This window comes from Rhinatrema bivittatum, chromosome 2, assembly GCF_901001135.1.
Source record: "Rhinatrema bivittatum chromosome 2, aRhiBiv1.1, whole genome shotgun sequence".
Taxonomy (NCBI): domain Eukaryota; kingdom Metazoa; phylum Chordata; class Amphibia; order Gymnophiona; family Rhinatrematidae; genus Rhinatrema; species Rhinatrema bivittatum.
In genome coordinates, this window is record NC_042616.1 from 553085962 (window position 1) to 553108894 (window position 22933).

The 22933-nt window shown below is 43.0% G+C and overlaps 1 protein-coding gene across 3 annotated transcripts in view; it reads left to right on the top strand.

Moving 5' to 3' along the window:
- Positions 1-22933, top strand: part of RTTN (rotatin) — a 685521-nt gene that overhangs the window by 614607 nt on the left and 47981 nt on the right. For all 3 annotated transcript variants that reach the window (XM_029590899.1, XM_029590897.1, XM_029590898.1), the window contains 2 exons: positions 9194-9455; positions 21120-21223. In XM_029590899.1, the coding sequence (XP_029446759.1) occupies positions 9194-9455; positions 21120-21223 (366 nt within the window). The remainder of the gene's footprint in view (positions 1-9193; positions 9456-21119; positions 21224-22933) is intronic.

The following is a 22933-nucleotide window of genomic DNA, read 5'->3' on the forward strand; positions in this document are numbered from 1 at the left end:
TACTGTGCTGGCCTATTTTGATATTAAGAGGAGCTTATATGAAAAGGAATATGTGAGTGTTTATTTATGTATTTATTTTAAAAGATTTATAACCTGCACCCTCCCAAGGTTCGGGGCAGGGTGCAGCTAAAAAACATGTATAAACTCTTTAACACATACAAGCAATAATATACCAAAAACAATCAAAGTTGGAAAGGACACCAAGACTGCAAATCAGTGGCAATATTAAAAAAAAAAAAAGACTATTTGGAAGACCTAAACATATTAAAGTTGACGAAAGACAGACAACCTACTCAGACAAGTTAAGCACATCCTTGAATAAAGAAGTCTTTAACACTTGCTTGAAGACTTGCTCATCCGGAAATATACGGAGACGGATAGGAAGTGTGTTCCAAGCTGTAGGACTGGCAACAGAAAAGGCTTAATCCCGAGTGCCAACATAGGCATGTCGGACAGATGGAATTTCTAGTATCCTTTGTTGTGTAGATCTCAGAGCTCTAGGTGGGGCATAAATCTGCAGAATAAAATCAATCCTTGGCATTTCTACATTTTTCCACAGCTTATAAACCAGCATGGCAATTTTAAAGTCAATTTGCCACTAAGTAGTGAGCCAGTGCAGAGAGCAAAGAATGGGAGTAATATACTCCCTTATTTGGGTCCTTGTGAACAGGTGTGAAGCAGAGCTTTGCACCTTTTGCAGTGCTTATAATGAATTTGCAGGTAGACCTATATACAGCCAATGACAATAATTGATAGCTTAAAAGAACCGCATCTGTAAGACTGTTCAGATATCTTCAGGTGTCAACAATGGTCTTAAGTGGTGCCGAGTGATTGGAGAAGAGCGGTGGTGGTCCCGCTTCACAAGAGTGGGAACAGAGAGGAGGCTGGTAACTACAGACCGGTTAGCCTCACTTTGGTGGTGGGAAAAGTAATGGAGTCACTGTTGAAAGAGAGAATAGTAAACTATCTACAGTCCAGAGAATTGATGGACCAGAGGCAGCATGGATTCACCAGGGGAAGATCCTGTCAGACAAATCTGATTGACTTTTTTGACTGGGTAACCAAGGAATTGGATCGAGGAAGAGCGCTCGATGTCATCTACTTGGATTTCAACAAAGCTTTTGATACGGTTCCGCACAGGAGACTGGTGAATAAAACGAGAAGCTTAGGAGTGAGTGCCGAGGTGGTGACCTGGATTGCAAACTGGTTGATGGACAGAAGACAATGTGTGATGGTAAATGGAACTTTCTCTGAAGAGAGAGCAGTTTTAAGTGGTGTACCACAAGGATCGGTGTTGGGACCGGTCCTGTTCAATATCTTTGTGAGCAACATTGCGGACGGGATAGAAGGAAAGGTTTGTCTTTTTGCGGATGACACCAAGATCTGCAACAGAGTGGACATGCCGGAAGGAGTGGAGAGAATGAGACGGGATTTAAGGAAACTGGAAGAGTGGTCGAAGATATGGCAGCTGAGATTCAATGCCAAGACGTGCAAAGTCATGCATATGGGGAGTGGAAATCCGAATGAACTGTATTCGATGGGGGGGTGGGGGGGGAAAGGCTGATGTGCACGGAGCAGGAGAGAGACCTTGGGGTGATAGTGTCTAATGATATGAAGTCTGCGAAACAATGCGACAAGGCGATAGCAAAAGCCAGAAGAATGCTGGGCTGCATAGAGAGAGGAATATCGAGTAAGAAAAGGGAAGTGATTATCCCCTTGTACAGGTCCTTGGTGAGGCCTCACCTGGAGTACTGTGTTCAGTTCTGGAGACCGTATCTACAAAGAGACAAAGACAAGATGGAAGCGGTACAGAGAAGGGCGACCAGGAAGGTGGAGGATCTTCATCGGATGACATACGAGGAGAGATTGAAGAATCTAAATATGTACTCCCTGGAGGAAAGGAGGAGCAGGGGTGATATGATTCAGACTTTCAGATACTTGAAAAACGTTAATGATCCAAAGACAACGACAAACCTTTTCCGTCAGAAAAACATCAGCAGAACCAGAGGTCACGAGCTGAGGCTCCAGGGAGGAAGACTAAGAACCAATGTCAGGAAGTATTTCTTCACGGAAAGGGTGGTGGATGCCTGGAATGCCCTTCCGGAGGAAGTGGTGAAGTCTAAAACTGTGAAAGACTTCAAAGGGACGTGGGATAAACACTGTGGATCCATCAAGTCTAGAGGGCATGAATAAAGAGGAGGCAGCAAAACACTGCACGGAGCGGCAGTAGCCACAGAGGCATTCACGGAGCGGGATGCCAGTGGTTGGTGTTCCACCTTCACGGAGCGGAAGGCTGGAGGGCTGCCATCTCCAAAAAAAAAAAAAAAACAGGGGTGGGTAAGAGTATGGGGCAGGGGTGTGGCCTGCTTGTTACAGCGGTAGCTACCCCTAATTGAGCTGGATGTTCACTTGGATACAGATATGGCGCTGCTCTCTACATTGGTGGTGGGGTGGAGGGGAATTAGGGCTGGAGGGTACTGGAAGCCAATAGTAACAGGTGGGAGAGAGAAAAAGGGAAATAAAAAATGGATAAAGTGCGTAGCTTGCTGGGCAGACTGGATGGGCCGTTTGGTCTTCTTCTGCCGTCATTTCTATGTTTCTATGTATGTGATGAAGAATCCTGAACATACTAAAAGAAGCAACTATAATGGATTTAATTTGTCATCACATAGATAGATGTTGATTGAGGATAACCTCCAGGTTCTTAACTTGTTTTGCAATGGGTAATTTGCAGCCTTCAAACATCTGCTATGCGGAATCTGCTCAGAACAATTCAGTTTCATCAATATTCAAGGCTAGTTTGTTGTGGCTCAGCCACTGATTAATAACAGAAAGGCATATTTGAACAAAATTAGGCAACTATTGAAAATCCATTTTTTTGGCTTGGCATTCTCATTTGGCTGAGATGGTCTGTTGAAATTTTTTAATTTCTGGCCATTGTTGCAATAGTCTGTGTTAACTAGAAGCTGTCTTTTTTTTTTGTGATGATATGATTGCAAGATACTTTTTAATTATGTTTGTTTTGTTGTGCATCGCCCATGGCTTCAATATGGGCAGTTTATAAATTAAATAAATACAAATACAAAGTAAACATGGCTGACCATGATGACATTGTCAGTAAGAAGAACTGAATATTATTAGCATAAACCTTATAATTTAGTCACAACCCAACAATAGTTTACAGAACAGGGCCAGGTAGATATTAAAAAGTATGGCAAAAAGGGCAGGGTCCTGAGGCACAAACATTTCAGATGAATACTACGAAGTTACTCTCATACTACTCCTGACCTGCTTTCTTTGATCCCTTAAATAACAACTATACCATGAAAGAATTGTCCCAGCCATCCCAACTGCAGATAGTGTGTTGATTAAAACCTGATGGTTGATGGTATTTAAATGCAGATGAAATATCTGAATGTACAATAACACATCTGGTGCCTGAATCAAAACTTCTCCGAATTGTATCAAGGCTGGACAAATATGGGTTTTTTTTTTCATAATTTATATTTTATTTAATTTTTTCAAATCTGTACAAAAGGAAAAACAGGAACAATAAAGATGATCGACCCTCACATTGGGAGAAATATCCTCATCAAATACATAATTCAAACTTATTTTCAAGTCCGCATTAAACAAGGGGAGAAAAAAAATAAAGTTATAGCTAAAACAATGTTTTCTAGGCAAAAAGGGAGAAGGCGATAAAGGGTACTACAATAGTCATTCAGTCTAATCCACCCTAAAATATAACCCAGTAATATCTCAGGTCATGTGTGAGGTGAAGAGGATCATAAAACACAAACTTATTATTCTGGAAGGTAACACGTAAATTTAAGAAAAAAGGTGGCGTCCATAAGCAACACTTTCTCTTTTAAAGAAAGGAAATGATTCCTTCTGTTTTGCATTTCTCGTGATACATCAGGAAAAAAGTGTATTTTATGACCACAAGAGGAAATGGGGCAGATTTTTAAAAAGTACGCGCGCGCGTACTTTTGTTCGCGTACCCAGCGCAAACAAGAGTACGCTGGATTTTAATAGATACGCGCGTAGCCTTTAAAATCCGGGGCCTGCGCACGCAAGGCTGCGCAAAATCGGCAGCCTGCATGCACTGAGCCACGCAGCTGCCTCCGTTCCTTCCGAGTCCGCTCCCCCCCCCCCCCTACTTTTATTTTAACAGTTACGCCTGCCCGAGGCAGGCGTAACTTGCGCACGCGGGCCGGCTGCCGGCGCACCATGTTCCGGTCTGGGGGCTGCTCCGGAGGCCACGGCCATGCCCCCCCGAAATGCCCCCCAATGATGCGCCGACCACAACACGTCCCCCGACACGCCCCCCAGGAAAGCCCCGGGGCTTGCGCGCGCAGTGGGTGGAAGGGGCAGCTTTTCGGGGGTTATGCGCGTATCCCTTTGAAAATCTGCCCCAATATGTTTATTCAGACAATATTTTCAAAAAACAATGTCTCTATTCCTAACTAAGCTTAAAGAATCAATTAACATTTCCCTGGTTGGTACTAGGTCAATAGAGGATTCTAGGAAGGCTGATGCATCCAGACTATTCTGCCCAGATGCCTCTAATAGCCTACCCATAATACCTCATTCCTTAGGCAAATAGTAAATATTTTTTTTTAACGATTAGAGGCTTTGGAAAAATAATGTTTCTGTACTAAAATACTTTCTAAATCCAAATTGTGGTTGATCCAGCAAAAATATTCTTCAATGAAGTCAGATAGCTGAATAAAGACTGCTGATTCAACAATCTTTGATTGAAAGAAAAAAGAGGATATGGGGCAATAATTTGCTAAAACTGTAAGGTCAGTAGTATGATTTTTCAGAAGTGGGCGAACCAAGGCCACCTTCAGGGCAACAAATAAATGCCCAGCACTTAATGAGAAGCTGACAATTTTACTAATAAAAGGCTCTAACTAGATCTTCGCTAATTGCCTGTAACAGAGGAAGAAACAAAAATTCAGAGGGCAATATGTTTTATTTAACTTATTAATGATTTCCAAATCTAAACTGAGTAACCATGAGAAAATGAATCCATTTAGGACCATTTTCCAGAGAAAGACCAATAATATCAAGAGGTACAAAAGGCCTGCAAGTTGTTGCAAACATATTGTTAAAAAAAAAAAATGGAGGCAAAATTATTGCCAGAGGGAACAATTCTAGACTGATTCAGCACATCAGATGGATGACATGTAAGGGATTTTACAACCCTAAACAATGCATTTAGACTACTGAGAGCAGAGTGAATCTTAAGAGGACAGCATGCCTTTTTCACCCTCTCAATCTTTCCTCTGTATAAGGCTAAGGAGGCTCAGTAACTCTCCAAATATTCATTAGGCTTAAATTTTCACCATTTACGTTCCATTTTCTGAAATGTCCATTTTGCTGTTAGCAAGGAACTATTAACCAGGGAACTTGTTTTACCTGGCATTGAATTATAAGTTTAAGCAGAGCTAAGTGATTAGTCACAATCTTCAAAATTTCAAAACAGTAGTCAACAAATATGGCTAAATCATTGGTAATGCAATTCTCTAACAGTGGTATCAGTTACTGTCTAAAAGAGTCTACTGTACCTCAATCCGGCCCCTACTGAGCCAATCCTGTATAATAGATCACTGCTAAATCTGAAAGATATGGGGTGGTGATCAAACCATGGAATTGAATCAACCTTAACAGATGAAAACTATAATCAAATAAAGATTGGTCAAGAAAAATAAGATCTAATGTAGGCCCGTGTTTGAGTCATATGGTGAACAATTTGGGGTAGATTTTCTAAATCTACGCGCGCGCGTACTTTTGTTTGCGCACCAGGCGCGAACAAAAGTACGCCAGATTTTATAAGATACGCACGTAGCCGCGCGTATCTTATAAAATCCGGGGTCGGCGTGTGCAAGGGGGTGCACATTTGTGCAACTTGCGCGTGCCGAGCCCTGCATGCGCTGCCCGTTCCCTCTACACCCCCCCCCCCCCCCCGCACCTTTCCCTCCCTTTCCCTACCTAACCCACCCCTCCGGCCCTATCTAACCCTTCCCCCTACCTTTGTTTATCTATTTATTTTATTTTTAACTTTTATATACCGATCTTCTTGTATAGAATACAAATCAAACCGGTTTACAAGTGGATCAAATAACTTCGCATGAAAGCGTTACATAGAACCTTAAACAGATAATAACTTTAAATAAAAACATTCAATAGCTTTGAATAAATAACATTAAAATAGGAGGGGCATTGGATGCGCCAAGGATGATCCAAATTTGGATTTTGTTGGCCAAGTTACGCCGGCCGGAGGCTGGCGAAACTCTGCGCGCGCCAGCGGGCTGCTGGCGAGCCATCACCCGACCCGGGGGCTGGTCCGGAGGCCTCGACCACGCCCCCGGGCCGGCACCACGCCCCCGACATGCCCCCCGGAACGCCCCGAAAATTGCGCCGCCCACCCGGCACGCCCCCGACACACCCCCTTGCGAAGCCCCGGGACTTACGCGCGTCCCGGGGTGTGCGCGCGCCGCCGAGCCTATGCAAAATAGGCTCAGCGCACACAGGGGGGTTTTAAAAGGGTTACGCACATAAGTTATGCGCGTAACCCTTTTAAAATCCGGCCGTTAGTTTCCAGTCGAATGCAGCTATTGTGTCTAAGAGAATTTCACAGGGAGCAGCTAGCAGCATTTGGTCAATATGCTGATTAAACTCACCTAAAAATATAATAAAATATAAGTCAAGTGTTAACCCAGTAATAAACTCAATCAAAGGAGAAATGTTATAGGAAAGTAAGCTGGGGACAGTAAGTTAAACATACATTGACTGTTGGAGAAGTAAGCATCACTTCATAGGCTTCAGAAATGTTAGTATAATTAAATACAACTGTCAATTTCAGATATTTTTGTTTTTTAAATTGCCAACAGTCCTCCTCCTCTCCTAGATCTGCTTGATTGAGCCAGAACAGAATAGCTAGAGAGAGAAATTTGATTTAATAACACAGTATCATTTTCAGTGAGTCAAAACTCTGTTATACACAGGCAATCTGGGGTCTTCTCATGTATCATTCATAAATGACAGATATATATTTTTTTTTTTTAACAGACCTAGTATTAACCAGCAGAATAGTAAGAGCTGATAATGTGGTAATTGCTAATACAGGTCTAGGGACCACTGGAATTAAATTACCCAAAATTCATCTTGATCTGTGCTTAAAATCTTTCGCCATACTGCCATACCTGCCTTGTCTTGATATCACACGAATTGGTAGTGGAGATAAGGTTACAGGCCAATGAATGAATCATTGTATCCATCGTGGATCTACAGAGCACTCGAAGCCGTGCACGAAGGAGCTCCTGTCTTGCACGCCTTCATATGCACACACCCTGCGCACACACTTCCACTCTCCTCATGGGCCTTTTCTTGTCAACCCACATCACTAGGGGACGGGAGAGATGACACTAGTTCTGGGAGCAGAATAGTCCTTTGCAAGAGGGCATCCGGTGCAGTTGTAATACTCAGACGGAGAGGTGCAACAAAGATCCTTTTTCTCTCTCCAACTTACAGGTAGACAGGTGTTCCAGTCCAGTGTCCTCCCAGGCCTTTTCCTGTTGCTTGCCAGTGATGTCAGTAGGGGATTGGACAGATGGCACTCAAGATTCAGGGGCAGAACCGCCTCTTTACAAGAGGTTACCCATTGTAGGTGTAGCATTCACAGATGGAAAGGTGCAAGAGGAGTTGTCCTCCTCACTCCAACTTGCAGGTAGACAAGTGTTCTAGTACACCATCTTCCTGGGCCTTTTCTTGATATCACTAGGGGATGGAACAGATAATCATTGAGCTCCAGGGGCAGAACAGTTCTTCGCAAGAGAGCATCCATGCAGCTATAACACTCACAACAAGGGTCCACCTCCTCACTGCAACTTGCAGGTAGACAGTTGTATAGAATTCTGCATAGACAAGTAAGCAGAAATATGCAAAGCATATCCACTTTACAGATTGATTTATGTAAAAAAAACAGTAGATTGTGTGTTCTCATTGCTTCAGAATTGAAAATCAGCTGGCAATACGTGGCTGTTCTGTTGGATAAAATGTAATGTGTGTGGAAAATATAATGAAGTTTCACAAATCAAAAGAACAGCATTTAAATACAAAATTAAATGGCTTATACTTCTAAAAGAGTCATTCAAGTTTCTCAGGTAATAAACCAACACATGAATAAAAAAAAATAGCACTATATTGTAGAAGGAATGCTCTAGATTTTATTCTTTGAGTTTTCAGTATTGCCTTTAATCATCTCTCCCCTTGCTCTCATACGCATACACTATCCACCTTCCCCCACCAGGCACTCTACTCTTACCCCACTAGCCACACACATCCACCTACCACTCCTGCTTCCCCTTAACCCTCCCCATACACCCCTTCATACTCTCTAGCCACCTGTGTGCACCCAAACACACACACACAGCCATCCCACCACTCCTGTTTCCCCTTAACCATCCCCTTACACCCCTTCATACTCTCTAGCCACCTGCGTGCACCCAAACACACAGCCATCCCACCTGCCACTCCCATCCCACTGCTTCCCAATCACACACACCACTCCCTCCATATCCCATTGCCATCGCCCTCTAGCTACATATAACAAATAACCTGAAATCGCCCCCCCCCCCCCCAAAGCCTAAGAATATACCTAGCAGTACATCATGTAAAGATATTTAGAAAGCTTCTTTAGGTATATTTGTTCAGGCATTTCCTTAATTTGATTTAAATATTTTTATTTAGTATTTATTGTATTTTATAGCCTGGATTGGCCACTGTTGGAAACAGGATGCTGGGCTTGATAAACCTTTGGTCTGACCCAGTATGGCATGTTCTTATATTCTTATGTTTTCTGTTTTACTTTGCTGTATTATGTATTAATTTTCTTTTAACTGTTTGTATTACTTTATTACTGTTGTAATCCATCTAGCACATCTTTTGTTATAGTCGGAATAGAAATACTTTTCAAATAAATAAATAGATATTCACAACATATAAACACTTCTTTTCAGTACCCTCCAAAAACACATAATTAGCTGGACAATAAACACCTACATTTACAGAAGCTCTAACTATAAACTAATTTATGCAGGGGACCACACTGATGATCGTTCTTATGAAAATACAGTGATTGAAGATTGAAATACAGTAATGTATTTGTACTTTTATTTTCCAACAGAGCAATTTCCTGCAGAACTTCTTGTCTTTGCCAAAAGGAGCAAACAAAAGCCCTAGTTTGATGGTTTATCTTTGGCTAAAACTATTATTGAATATTTCTTTTGGGGATGATGGTCAACAAATGATCATGAAGCTGAACGGTATTGTGGACCTCCTCATAGAGATGAGCAAGTACAAATATAAGAACTGTTCTTCTGTAGCCCTTCTTATTCTGCACAACATCTGCTTTAATCCTGTTAATAAACCCAAGATACTGGCTCATGGTATGTGTTGAAATTTAAACAAGGTCACTAAAAAGTATTTATTATTGTATACGGTTTTTTTTATTTATATTCCGCTTTTCAACACTTCAAAGTGGATTATGTTGAGGTACTGTAGGTATTGCTCTTGCTCAAAAAACTGAAGGATTCTTATGCAATTGCTTGAAAATTTAGACTAAAATATGAAATTCAGCATGCCTTTGAATTCATTAAGGTGCCATTCTATTTACATGATAAGAGTACACAATTCTAGTATATTCAACTTCTCCACCTAGGTACAGATGTCCCTGCCAGCCAAGAACCTATGCAACTGGTTTTTAATCATCTTATATTTTATTTTCCACAAGGCCTTTTCAGTAAGAGAGTTGTAATCATTTAAATCCCATAGTGCATTTCTCTACTAGATATACTCTTACATTCTTTTTATTTATTCTTAAAATATGAGTATAAATATTTTAATTATGATTCTACTGACTAGATAGTATTGTATTCCTTTATTGCTTTTTTAACATTATATAATTAGAAAATACAATTATATTGAATGCAATACCATCCAATTATAGGGAACTGGCACTGTGAGAAAGCACTGAGTGTATTTTAAAAAATCTTGTTAAAGTAGCATTAAGGTTAAAACAGAAAGCTTGGCAGCAAAGAACATCTAAATTAATGTTGCTCTCATGTTTTGAATGCATTCTATTGTTCTTTATTCACAGCCATTTTAGTTCATAGTAAGAAAAGTTTGTCCTTTTGCAAAAGACACTCAGATCTGTAAAAGCAGACACCTCTGAAAAAGCAGACAATATCTGGGGCAGTAGACAGAATGAGTTGTGGTTTACTGCTTGGCAGATAAGCTTCAGTGCAAAATAATGTAATCATGCATTTCTGGGGCAGAAATATAAGAGTGCAGAATACTGTTGGGGGATGAGATGCTGGCGCTGTGCCAGCATCTCAATGCTAGGTGCAGAGGGAGATGTAAAACCAGTAGGAAAAAAAGGAGGTGCTGTTTATTTCTGTTCAGGATGTTGATGATAACTCGCCTGGAATATTGTATCCAGTTCTGGAGAACTTACTGTCCAAAAGATAGAGTGAAGTTAGTCGAGAAAAGAGCTGCTAAACTAGTGTTGGGCTTTGACCATAAACCCTGTCGAATAAGACTTGAGGGCCTAAATATGTATTCACTGGAGGAGGGAAGAGACAGGAGTGGGAGTAATATTCATTCAAATTCTTCAAAGGTATAAATAAGACAAAAGAAGCAAACTTGTTTCACTGAGGAGGAACTTCCAGAACCAAAGGCCATACTTTCAAGCTTCAATGAACTGACATAAAGAATAGGATCAAAATTATTTCTTTACAGAAATGGGGATAAATACATGGAATAGAATGGCATTTCAGGGAAGCTGGTTGACACAAAACAGTAACATAAGACATGCCATACTGGGTCAGACCAAAGGTCCATCAAGCCCAGTATCCTGTTTCCAACAGTGGCCAGTCCAGGTCACAAGTACCCAGCAGGATCCCAAGGTGGAAATAGATTCCAAGCTGCTTATCTCAGGGATAAGAAGTAGATTTCTGCAACTCTACCTTAATAATGTTTCATTGACTTTTTCCCCAGGAACTTGTCCAAACCTTTTCTAAATGCAGCTACACTAATAGCTTTCACCACATCCTCTGGCAATTAATTCCAGACCTTAATTATACGTTGAGTAAAAAAGCAAGAATGCACTAGAAAGGCACAAAGGATCCCTAGAGCAAAAGCAAAGGGAAAGACAGATATCAACCGGGATCTACAGCAATGTACCAGAAATTAAATTTAGCAGACTAAGGGGGTCATTTTCTAAAGGGATTGGGGCGGAGTCCGCACCGGAAGGGGAGGAATCGGGGTGGTGTCGGGGCGGACTCCGCGACAACTTTGCTGACGGCGAAAAGTAAGACTCCTTATTGCCCCCAGTAGCATGCCCAATAGCACCACCTTTCACAGCAGCGATAACACAGCGGTGGTGCGATCGCTGCCGGCTTTCGCAGGCCCGCCCCCCGCTTCGCCTCCCATTACCGCTGGATTCTCTAAGGTGTGCGACCTTAGAAAATCCAGGCCTAAGTGAGCCTTACCTTCCTTATTTGCTGTTCTGTGTACGTACCAGAATCAGTCCAGACCGCTGGGTTGTGTCTCCCTTCCAGCAGATGGAATCAGAGAACAAACTGAAAGACACCCCCTCTTATACTGGTATGCCACCTGCGATCCTTCAGTATTTCTCTGACTCCAGCAGATGAGAGACAGACCCTGCGGTCCTGATCCTTTGACAAAAAAAAGGGTTTATCAGTTTCATTGCAATTGAGGCAATATGTCTCTTTAAGTGATTCTGTGCCTGTGGCTAAATCAAGCTTGTTTAAAAAAAAAAAACAAAAAAAAAAAACTTACTTTCATTTTTGGAGGTTGAGCATCTTTAGTCCTCCCAGGGTTTCTGCCTTGGTAGAGGCGCAGCTGGGGTGGGATTCCCCGACAGCCGAGTGCCCGGAGCTGCCACTGATCCCGGTGAGTATGGGGATTAACCGGTGGGCCGGTCTCTCCCCCTCACACCCTGTTCTCTGTAAACCGACGAGATGTTCCCAACGTTCGTCGGTATATAAAAGATATTAAATAAATTAAATAAATTCCTCTCGTGCCTCTAGCTATGCAGCGACTATTAGGGGTTGGAATCTTCCTACTGTGCACTGCTATCCCGGGGCTCCGGAGGGGCAATTTTTTTCACCGTATTTGGGCCTGGGCTGGCTCTTCAGCACGTCGGAATGCCGCGGGGCTCAGTCTGCTCAGCTTGCGGAGAGCCGGCGTTCCAGCTCTCCTGCAACGTCTCTGCACTAGGTGTCTCCCCGGCGGTGAAGGACCGTCGGGGGTGGCTCCAGGGCGATTGCAGAGGGGGATCGGGCTGCGAGAAAAAGATCTCACTCCCGCCGACCTCGGGCAGCTCCGGCCAAGTCCAGTGCGAAAACGGAGGCCATTTTGCCGGCACCACGCTGCTCTGTAGGACTGGATGTGGGGAAAGGGGACATTCCTTCTCCACTTTCCCCATCGACTTTGAGCCTCAACAGGCTTTTCTTTACTTTTCTAACATATGGATTAGTTACCTTGGTAATTTCTCCTTTTAGTTTGGTCCGCTGTTGTTCCACATCTCTCTCGCTCTCCCAGCCTAGTTCTTCCTCCAGGTACTTCCCCATTTCATCAAAGTCTGTGTTTTTGAACTGCAAAACTTGGGTTCGTGTGCTTCTTTTCTGTATCCTTTTTGTGATATTAAACCATATCATTTGATGATCACTGGTGCTGAGGTGGGCGCCCACCTGCACATCAGAGACATCTCCATTTTCAGCCACTATCTAGACAGCAAAGTTATAACTGTGCAGAGATATTCAACAGGACAGGTGCACTGCTGAATATCCCCACGTATCTTAGAGTTCACCAAATAAATTTATCCAGCTAACTTTAGGACAGCTCTGTGATTGACCTACAGTTATCCAGCTATGTTAGTCAGATAACATTAAAAATTAGCATTTGGCTAATTTAGACCTAGCTTCATCATTTTGCTATCAATATAGCAAAATATCTCCTGGAGTAAGAACAGGGGAATGTTTAGGATAAATATCACCCTCAGCATTGTTTCATCGCATGTGGCGTTGCGTCAACGTGTTGTGCGTTGCGTCATCACAAGGCATGTTATTTTTTCAAGTTATATATACAGCCTTCCTGCAGCTGCCTCTTTGAGGGTATGTCGAGTTGTGGTTTAGAGGAGAGCAGGTTAGTTGTGGTTGTATTAGGAGAGAGTTTATATTCTGAGTTCTGAGTGTGTTGTCTTGTGATTTACTGTTCTTCCTTTTGTTTACTTTAACCTTTGACTTTAGTCTCTGTGTCTGTGTGAAAGTTTGTATTGGTTACTAAAGTTTGTCTGTTTTTCTTTGGTGAAATAAGGAGGTGTGTGAAGGTTGTGGAGAGCATGGAGCATGAGAGGCATGGAGATAGAGGACAGGAGAGGAGGGGGGAGTAGGGTGCAGAGGATAGGGAGGATGAGGGAAGGAGGAGAAGGGACAGGGATAGAGAGGCAGCATGGAAGGGATAGAAGGTGGGTGAGGGAAGGGGATAGCCAGCCGAGCATGGAGGAAGGAGTATACCAGGCTAGGAAAACACAGAGAGAAAATTGTCCATTTAATCCTACTCTCTGTTTCCTGTCTTTTAGCCAGTTTGTAATGCACGAAAGGACATCACCACCTATCCCATGACTTTTTACTTTTCCTAGAAGCCTCTCATGAGGAACTTTGTCAAACGCCTTCTGAAAATCCAAATACACTACATCTACTGGTTCACCTTTATCTACATGTTTACTAACTCCTTCAAAAAAGTGAAGCAGATTTGTGAGGCAAGACTTGCCTTGGGTAAAGCCATGCTGACTTTGTTTCATTAAACCATGTCTTTCTATATGTTCTGTGATTTGATATTTAGAAACTTTCTACCATTTTTCCTGGCACTGAAGTCAGGCTAACCGGTCTGTAGTTTCCCAGATCGCTCCAGGAGCCCTTTTTAAATATTGGGGTTACATTAGCCACCCTGCAGTCTTCACGTACAATGGATGCATTTAATGATAGGTTACAAATTTTTACTAATAGGTCTGAAATTTCATTTTTTAGATCCTTCAGAACCCTGAGGTGTATACTAGGGATGTGAATCGTTTTTCAACGATTAAAATTATCGTCCGATAATGTTTATATCGTCTTAAATCGTTATAGAACACGATACAATAGAAATTCTAACGATTTATCGTTAAAAATCGTTAAATCGTGTTAGTGCGCACTAACTCGAGTTAGTGCGCACTAACTCCCCGTTAGTGTGCACTAACTCGATTTAGTGCGCACTAACTGAAAATGATACAAATAAACACTTTCCAGGTCACTGAAAGTCAGTTAGGAATGAATATGTGTTCCTATTGGCTGGCTGCCCTCTTATCTATTGATGTTACCAAGGTTACCACTGAGGTGATGGTTGGGGGGATGGGAAATGGAACTGGAAACTAACGAACACCAACAGAAAATGAAACAAAGTGTTCACACTTCCCAGGTCAGTAAAGGTCACTTAGGAATGAATATGTATGTATGTATTCCTATTGGCTGGCTGTGCTCTTATCTATTGATGTTACCAATATGGTTGGGGGGATGTGAAATGGAAACAGTTGGAAGCTTGACAAAAAAAGTAATGTAATGATCAGCACTCACGTGACTAGAACTTGTTTGTTTATTATTTTTGTTAGCAGGCACCTGAAATGCTAGTGCATGTTGAATTTGCCAATCACTGTGCATTTTAGAAAGGTGGTCCTGGCTGGAACTGTACACAGTTCAAATATATGTAATTGATTGTTGGTAAGTGTATTTTTTAAGTAGCCACACTGGCACCAGTATGTTTACTTTTCCTCCTACTTAACTCACTAGCTCAGCTTTGTAAGAAGGGCTTCTCTGCTTGTGTGTTGTTTTTGTTTGGTGTGAGGAGAGCAGAAACATCAGATCTTTATTCAATCTACTACAGTCATCTCTTACAGTGCCCTATCCCTATTAATACCAGGAGTGTTGTGATCTTCCTGCACACAGTGCCCTAACCCTGATACCAGTCTGAGACAGCTCCCTCCCTGCATTACTAGTGAGAGGCTGGCTTCACAGACAGGGGGGAGCTGCCTGACCCTCACTCCTGACTTCCCCCATGTCCCAGCTAGTGAATGGTGTGTGGGTGAGGGGGGGGAGGATGGTGAAGTCTGAGACAGCTCCCTCCCTGCATTACTAGTGAGAGGCTGGCTTCACAGACAGGGGGGAGCTGCCTGCCCCTCACTCCTGACTTCCCCCATGTCCCAGCTAGTGAATGGTGTGGGGGTGGGGGGGGGGGGGGGTGGATGGTGAAGTCTGAGACAGCTCCCTCCCTGCATTACTAGTGAGAGGCTGGCTTCACAGACAGGGGGGAGCTGCCTGACCCTCACTCCTGACTTCCCCCATGTCCCAGCTAGTGAATGGTGTGTGGGTGAGGGGGGGGGGGGGAGGATGGTGAAGTCTGAGACAGCTCCTCCCTGCATTACTAGTGAGAGGCTGGCTTCACAGACAGGGGGGAGCTGCCTGACCCTCACTCCTGACTTCCCCCATGTCCCAGCTAGTGAATGGTGTGTGGGTGAGGGGGGGGGGAGGATGGTGAAGTCTGAGACAGCTCCCTCCCTGCATTACTAGTGAGAGGCTGGCTTCACAGACAGGGGGGAGCTGCCTGACCCTCACTCCTGACTTCCCCCATGTCCCAGCTAGTGAATGGTGTGTGGGTGAGGGGGGGGGGAGGATGGTGAAGTCTGAGACAGCTCCCTCCCTGCATTACTAGTGAGAGGCTGGCTTCACAGACAGGGGGGAGCTGCCTGACCCTCACTCCTGACTTCCCCCATGTCCCAGCTAGTGAATGGTGTGTGGGTGAGGGGGGGGGGTGGATGGTGAAGTCTGAGACAGCTCCCTCCCTGCATTACTAGTGAGAGGCTGGCTTCACAGACAGGGGGGAGCTGCCTGACCCCTCACTCCTGACTTCCCCCATGTCCCAGCTAGTGAATGGTGTGTGGATGAGGGGGGGGGGGAGGATGGTGAAGTCTGAGACAGCTCCCTCCCTGCATTACTAGTGAGAGGCTGGCTTCACAGACAGGGGGGAGCTGCCTGACCCTCACTCCTGACTTCCCCCATGTCCCAGCTAGTGAATGGTGTGTGGGTGAGGGGGGGGGGGGGTGGATGGTGAAGTCTGGACAGCTCCCTCCCTGCATTACTAGTGAGAGGCTGGCTTCACAGACAGGGGGAGCTGCCTGACCCTCACTCCTGACTTCCCCCATGTCCCAGCTAGTGAATGGTGTGTGGGTGGGGGGGGGGGGGGGGGGGAGGATGGTGAAGTCTGAGACAGCTCCCCCTCCCTGCATTACTAGTGAGAGGCTGGCTTCACAGACAGGGGGGAGCTGCCTGACCCTCACTCCTGACTTCCCCCATGTCCCAGCTAGTGAATGGTGTGTGGGGTGAGGGGGGGGGGGGGGAGAGGATGGTGAAGTCTGAGACAGCTCCCTCCCTGCATTACTAGTGAGAGGCTGGCTTCACAGACAGGGGGGAGCTGCCTGACCCTCACTCCTCCGGGGTATTGTGATCTTCCTGCACACAGTGCCCTATCCCTGATACCAGGGGTGTTGTGATCTTCCTGCATGCAGTGCCCTATCCCTATTAATACCAGGAGTGTTGTGATCTTCCTGCATGCAGTGCCCTATCCCTATTAATACCAGGAGTGTTGTGATCTTCCTGCATGCAGTGCCCTATCCCTGATACCGGGATGTGTGCAAGAAGATCACAACACCCCCGGTATCAGGAATAGGGCACTGTGTGCAGGAAGATCACAACACCCCCAGTATCAGGAATAGGGCACTGTGTGCAGGAAGATCACAACACCCCTGGTATTAGGGATAGGGCACTGTGTGCAGGAAGATCACAACACTCCTGGTATTAATAGGGATAGGGCACTGTGTGCAGGAAGATCACAATACCCCTGGTATCAGGGTTAGGGCACAAGTTCTAGTCACATTGACTGATCACATTACTTGTTTTGTCAAGCTACCAACTGTTTCCATTTCCCATCCCCCATATACTGTCAGTAGGAAACTTGGTAACATGAATAAATAAGAGGGCAGCCAATAGGAATACATATTCATTCCTAAACTGACCTGAAAAGTGTCAAATTGTATCATTTTCAGTTAGTGCGCACTAACTCCCAGTTAGTGCGCACTAACTCCCGTTAGTGCGCACTAACTCGAGTTAGTGCGCACTAATCGGAAAAAAACGATTTTTTAACTATTTTTTAACTAAAAAATCGTGCCTAAGACGATTTTTTTGCCCTGCCACACGATTTCTATCGTTAAGACGATATGGAAAACGATTCACATCCCTAGTGTATACCATCCGGTCCAGGTAATTTACTACTCTTCAGTTTGTCAGTCAGGCCTACCACATCTTCTAGGTTCACCGTGATTTGGTTCAGTCCATCTGAATCATTACCCATGAAAACCTTCTCCGGTATGGGTACCTCTCCAACATCGTCTTCAGTAAACACTGAAGCAAAGATATCATTTAATCTTTCTGCGATGGCCTTATCTTCTCTAAGTGCCCCTTTAACCCCTCGATCATCTAACGGTCCAACTGACTCCCTCACAGGCTTTCTGCTTCGGATATATTTTAAAAAGTTTTTACTGTGAGTTTTTGCCTCTACGACCAACTTCTTTTCAACTCTCTCTTAGCCTGTCTTATCAATGTCTTACATTTAACTTGCCAACATTTATGCATTATCTTATTTTCTTCTGTTGGATCCAGAGATGGAATATTTAAAGAATTGTGTGTCTAACCTACGAGCCAGCCGTCACTGTGCAGCCCGTCCTCAAAATTGTCAAATAGCCCCGATTGCCTAAGTATAAAGTAATTGTGTGCGGCTCCTGGGAATCTGGCCACCACGTCAAGGATGTACATTTGAGCATCACAGACCACTTGCAGGTTGATGGAGTGTGAGAGTTTTCTGTTGCGGTATGTCTCTTTCCTCTCACAGAGTGGGACATGGGCCATGTGAGTGCATCAATAGCTCCCAGAATATTGGGAAAGTGTGAAGGCATAAAAGCCCCTCTTCAAGTCCATCAAGTCCTGCCTGTTGCAAGGAAATGCTATATAGCGAATAATGCGGTCAGAGACTGCTTCGATGACCTGATTCAGACAGCGTGAAAACATGGTTTGCGACATTCCCCCCACTACATCTACTGTCATTTGGAAGGAGTCGCTTGTAATGAAATGCAAGGTGGCCAACAGTTTGGTGAGGCCAGGCACAGCATGGGATCTTTCTGTGATGGGATCCAGATCCCCTCGAATTTCTTCATATAATTCCAGGATAGCCCGAGAGCTGAGGTGATACCTGCTAACCACATAGTCCTCTGGCATGCCCAGCAAGGATGCTCGTGGAGGAAAGATACGCTCCCTATATCTCCTGTGCTGTGGCTTTTTGCATGCCAGGTTCTGGGCTGGGCCCCCACCCTGCAGGGCCCCTGGCTCTGGAGGTGGTGCAGGGACTTCCCTAGGAGGGCTTGGAACTGGCCTTGCTGGTTCTTCAGCTTGTTGTTCCAGTTGTCATTGTCTGTGGCGAACCTGCCGATGCATCCAGTATGCCGAAACCATTACACTTGCCACAAACATTATGACTTTAGGAAGCTAGACCAGGTAAGAACAGGTGTTTTTATTGGGCCAGGAAGGCCTGGTAGGTGTGTTCCATTCAATTGGACTTTTTATCGCACGTGATCATTGCTGCAATAATACTGCGGCCCGCGATATCACCCGCAATAAATACTTTTTTCAACCTACCGCAAAAAAAAATAGGTGTAGTTATTTCCGGTGTTAGATCCCGCGATAGTGTGCGATTCTGTATCACACACCACGCTAGCAGACCCTCATTTCCATTAACCCTGCCCAAACTACTCCCACTTGACTACTAATTTTGAATTTGCATATGCAGTTTGCACTGTGGTATTTATCGCGTGTGTTAGCGCTCTAATGCGTGCGATAAGGCCTTAACATGATTTGATGAATGACCCAGTTGGGTGGATAGTCAGCTCTGCCCCAGAATACCCCCACCCATCCCCAAGCTAGCTGGATAACTTTATAGCTGGATAAAAAGTTATCTGGCTATTTCAGAGCCAATCAGCGTGGCAGCATTTTCAAATTCTGCCATTTTATCTAGTAAAGTCCAAACTTATCCGGACAAATGACACAGAATATCAGTCTTGTTATTCTCCCACTAGGACCTGTCTAATAGTAAAAATCAGTTTAATACCAACCTGTATCATTCCTTTGTTGTAGAAAAACCTAAGCAAACGAGCAAGCCTTAAGGGTGTTTTTTTCGGGGGGGGGTTTCTTTTTGAAAAGTGAAATAATTCAGTTTGAGTTGCAGTTCAATTGGCATTACTTTCCACATAATTGCAAAAAAAATGGCAAAGGCCAAATGTCTTATGGAAGATAGTCTTTCTTCAGCTAAACCAGGAATCATAAGCAGACCTGTTTAGAACCCTTCTTTATCAGTTTTTATTTTTTTTCCTGGGAATTTATCAGTGTTTATTTTAACAATTAAAAAATGAGAGAAAAATCAGTTAAAAAAAGTTATTTTCCTTACTGACTTTTTCCTGTTTTTGTTCTTTATAATGAATACTGATACATTCTCAGGAAAAATGAAATAAAAACTGAAAATGAAGATCCCTAAGCATGTTGCAAAGAATGATGTGATCTAACGAGGAAATCATATTTCATTTAATTTGCCCTGGGCACCTTTTTAAGAACAAACACAGAAGTGTACATGATGCCCAATTCAATAGGCAACTACTGTAGTTGGAATAGTAGATGGGTTACATGATCAGAAATGTTCTTCCTTAATAATAATCTAGCTGCCATGTTCTGCACTACCTGTAACAGTTTAACAGGCTAATTTTAAAACAAGTGCACATGCATTCATACACGCATATATCAGCGAGCGAGTAGACATGTACTTGAATTTTAAATCATGCGCGCGTATGTTTTAAAATATGCCTACCACGTATAAGTATGCTCCTAATTTTAAGAGGTTCTCGAGCACACCTACTTTGCGTCTCTTCCATAGGACTTTAACGCGTGTATGTAATCAAATTTTAAAACATGCTCGCACAAGGGACATTCCCAGTTTTTCCATTTAGTCCACCAGTTTGCACAATCAAAAAATAAAAATATACTGTATAAGACAATCTCCTCAAACCCTGTTCCTCGATTGGCATTTAAATTTCCTAAGGAATCTTAGTTTTTGGGTACTTGCGGCCTGGATTGGCCACTGTTGGAAACAGGATGCTGGGCTTGATGGACCCTTGGTCTGATCCAGTATGGCATGTTCTTATGTTCTTAATCTCCTTAAGTGTTTGCAGCCTGATGTGCAGCCATTTCTGATCCAAACATGAGGTAAGTAAATATGAAACAAATAAAATTTGAATATATGATTGTATATGAAGGATACACAAATGAACAATAACCAGGTTTGAAACACAGATGATTGGCACTACTGCTCACAAGTTTCAAATTTGTGCTAAATCAGCCCAATTTTGTATTTACTATATGTCCAACATATGTATACATAATTTTTTTGATTTTGAAATGGTAACCCAAGAACAACAAAGAAAAAGAAGAACACAACAAGGAACATTTTTTAAGTTGGTAAAATAAATTTAAAGAGTAAAAAAAAGTTTTACCATTATTTGTTAGATAAGCAGTAATCTAGGAATGGAAGTCAAGTGCTGCTGGATTTTCTTATGATTGGGTTATAATAATAATAGTAGTGTTATAAAGTCAGAGGCATGGGTTTTAACACAGTCACATGAAACTATTACTTTTCTTCATATTTTCTTATTGTTACTTTACTTCATATTTTCTTATTGTTATATAATGAATTATATTTTTCATTTCATTCTGGTTGTGTGGGCTATTAGTAAACATACAGCAGCACATCCTACTGAATTTAGCACTGTAAATCTCTTCATGATATATGTACTTGCATTTGCAGCTCTATTAATTAATACCCGTTGCTTTTGTGCCCCTCATTAGATAAAGCTGTAATAATGCTGTCTGCCTGTCTGGAAAGTGATGAGCCTAACATACAGCGGATAGGAGCATCTGCACTTTGGGCTTTGCTTCATAATTATCAGAAGGTTAGTTTTTGATGAACACATATCAACTGGTGAATAATAAATCATATAAAGGTTACACTTTGTGATTTGTGGGTTGCAGAGCGGGTGACTTATGACAACCTTTTTTTATAACAGATTACTATTTAAAAAAAAAAAAAAAAGTAATTATCCCAGGACAAGCAGGATGGTAGTCCTCACATGTGGGTGACATCATCAGATGGAGCCCTGTCACGGAGACCTTTTGTCAAAGTTTCTAGAACTTTGACTGGCACACTGAGCATGCTCAGCGTGGCACTAACCCTGCAGCCACCAGGGGTCCCCCTTCAGTCTCTTTTTCCTCGCAGCAAGTTGCCTCGCAGTTAGGAGCTCTGTGAGAAATTTCGCATAACTTTTCTCACAGAACTTTTGAAGTTTATCTTCATAAAATCATCCTCACAGGGGTCCCCCATCGCAATCCGTTTCATCCAGCGCTCGGTAAGTGTACACATACATGAAATTGTTTGAGGCGAATCGCAATTTAACATGCAAAAGTAAAAGTGTAAAACAAAAAGGTACACAAAAGACATATATGAACACAAGGTACAAAATATATATATAATATAAAAATCAAAACTCTGCACAGGTCCACTCTCTAATCAAGTACTTTAATTAGAACCTAATTCTCTAAAGGATTGAACAATTAAATAGGTCTTTAAAGTCTTTTGGCCAAAGTTGCTCAGGCAGAGAGTTCTGTAAGGTGAAAGGCCATGCTGCCAATAGAAAAGCGAGGTCAGTCTTCATTTTGTCCATAATTGTCTGACATGAAGTACATCCAATGTCATTACTTCAGGAATGATAACTTTAAAATGAGCGCACGTGCGCCCACATATGCACATATGAGTGTGCGAGTTTACGAACACAGGAATTTTAAATCATCCGTGCAAGTGCGAGGGTCCTGTTTAAAATACACCTAGCGCGCATATGTGTGCACCTAATTTTAAGCGGCTACACAATCAGATTTTAGGAAGCAGATTTTAAAACATGCGTACGTGAAGAAAATAGCCAGTTTGACCACTTAGTCCATCAGTTTGACTGGTCTATCTCTAAGTCATCCAGACCCCTTTGTTCTTTAGTCTGCACCCCCCCCTGTTTATGCAGATCTTTCACCCAGATGTTTTCTTCAGACTTATACTTCATCAAGAGCAGAAGTAAATAAGCACGTGAAACAGCCTGACATGCGCTGTGGGCTTCGGATTTAAAATTCATATTTACCATGTAAATATTGGCCCTACCCCGGAATGCCCCTGGCATGTCCTAACTCCACCCTTTTTTCAGCATGTTGGGTTGCATGCGCATATATATATATATATATATATATATATATATATATATATATATATGCATAATTGGGCCATTTTTTAAATATGCTACTCACATTTGGCCCAAATACTAATTTTAAGCGGCTACACAAGCAGATTTTAAAACATGCGTGTGTGAAGGAAATAGCCAGTTTGACCACTTAGTCCATCAGTTTGCGGTGGGGGTAGGAGTTTTTTTCAGAGAGGTTCATGGTGTTATGGTGGGGAGAGATAAGTTCGGTTTTGGAAGTATTAAGTGTGAGGTTGAGGTTAGTGAGGAGATTGTTGATTGAGGAGAGAGAGTTTTCCCAGGTTTTGAGGGATTTGGATAAAGAGTCTGTAATAGGAATAAGGATTTGGACGTCGTCCGCATAAATGAAGTAAGACCTAGATC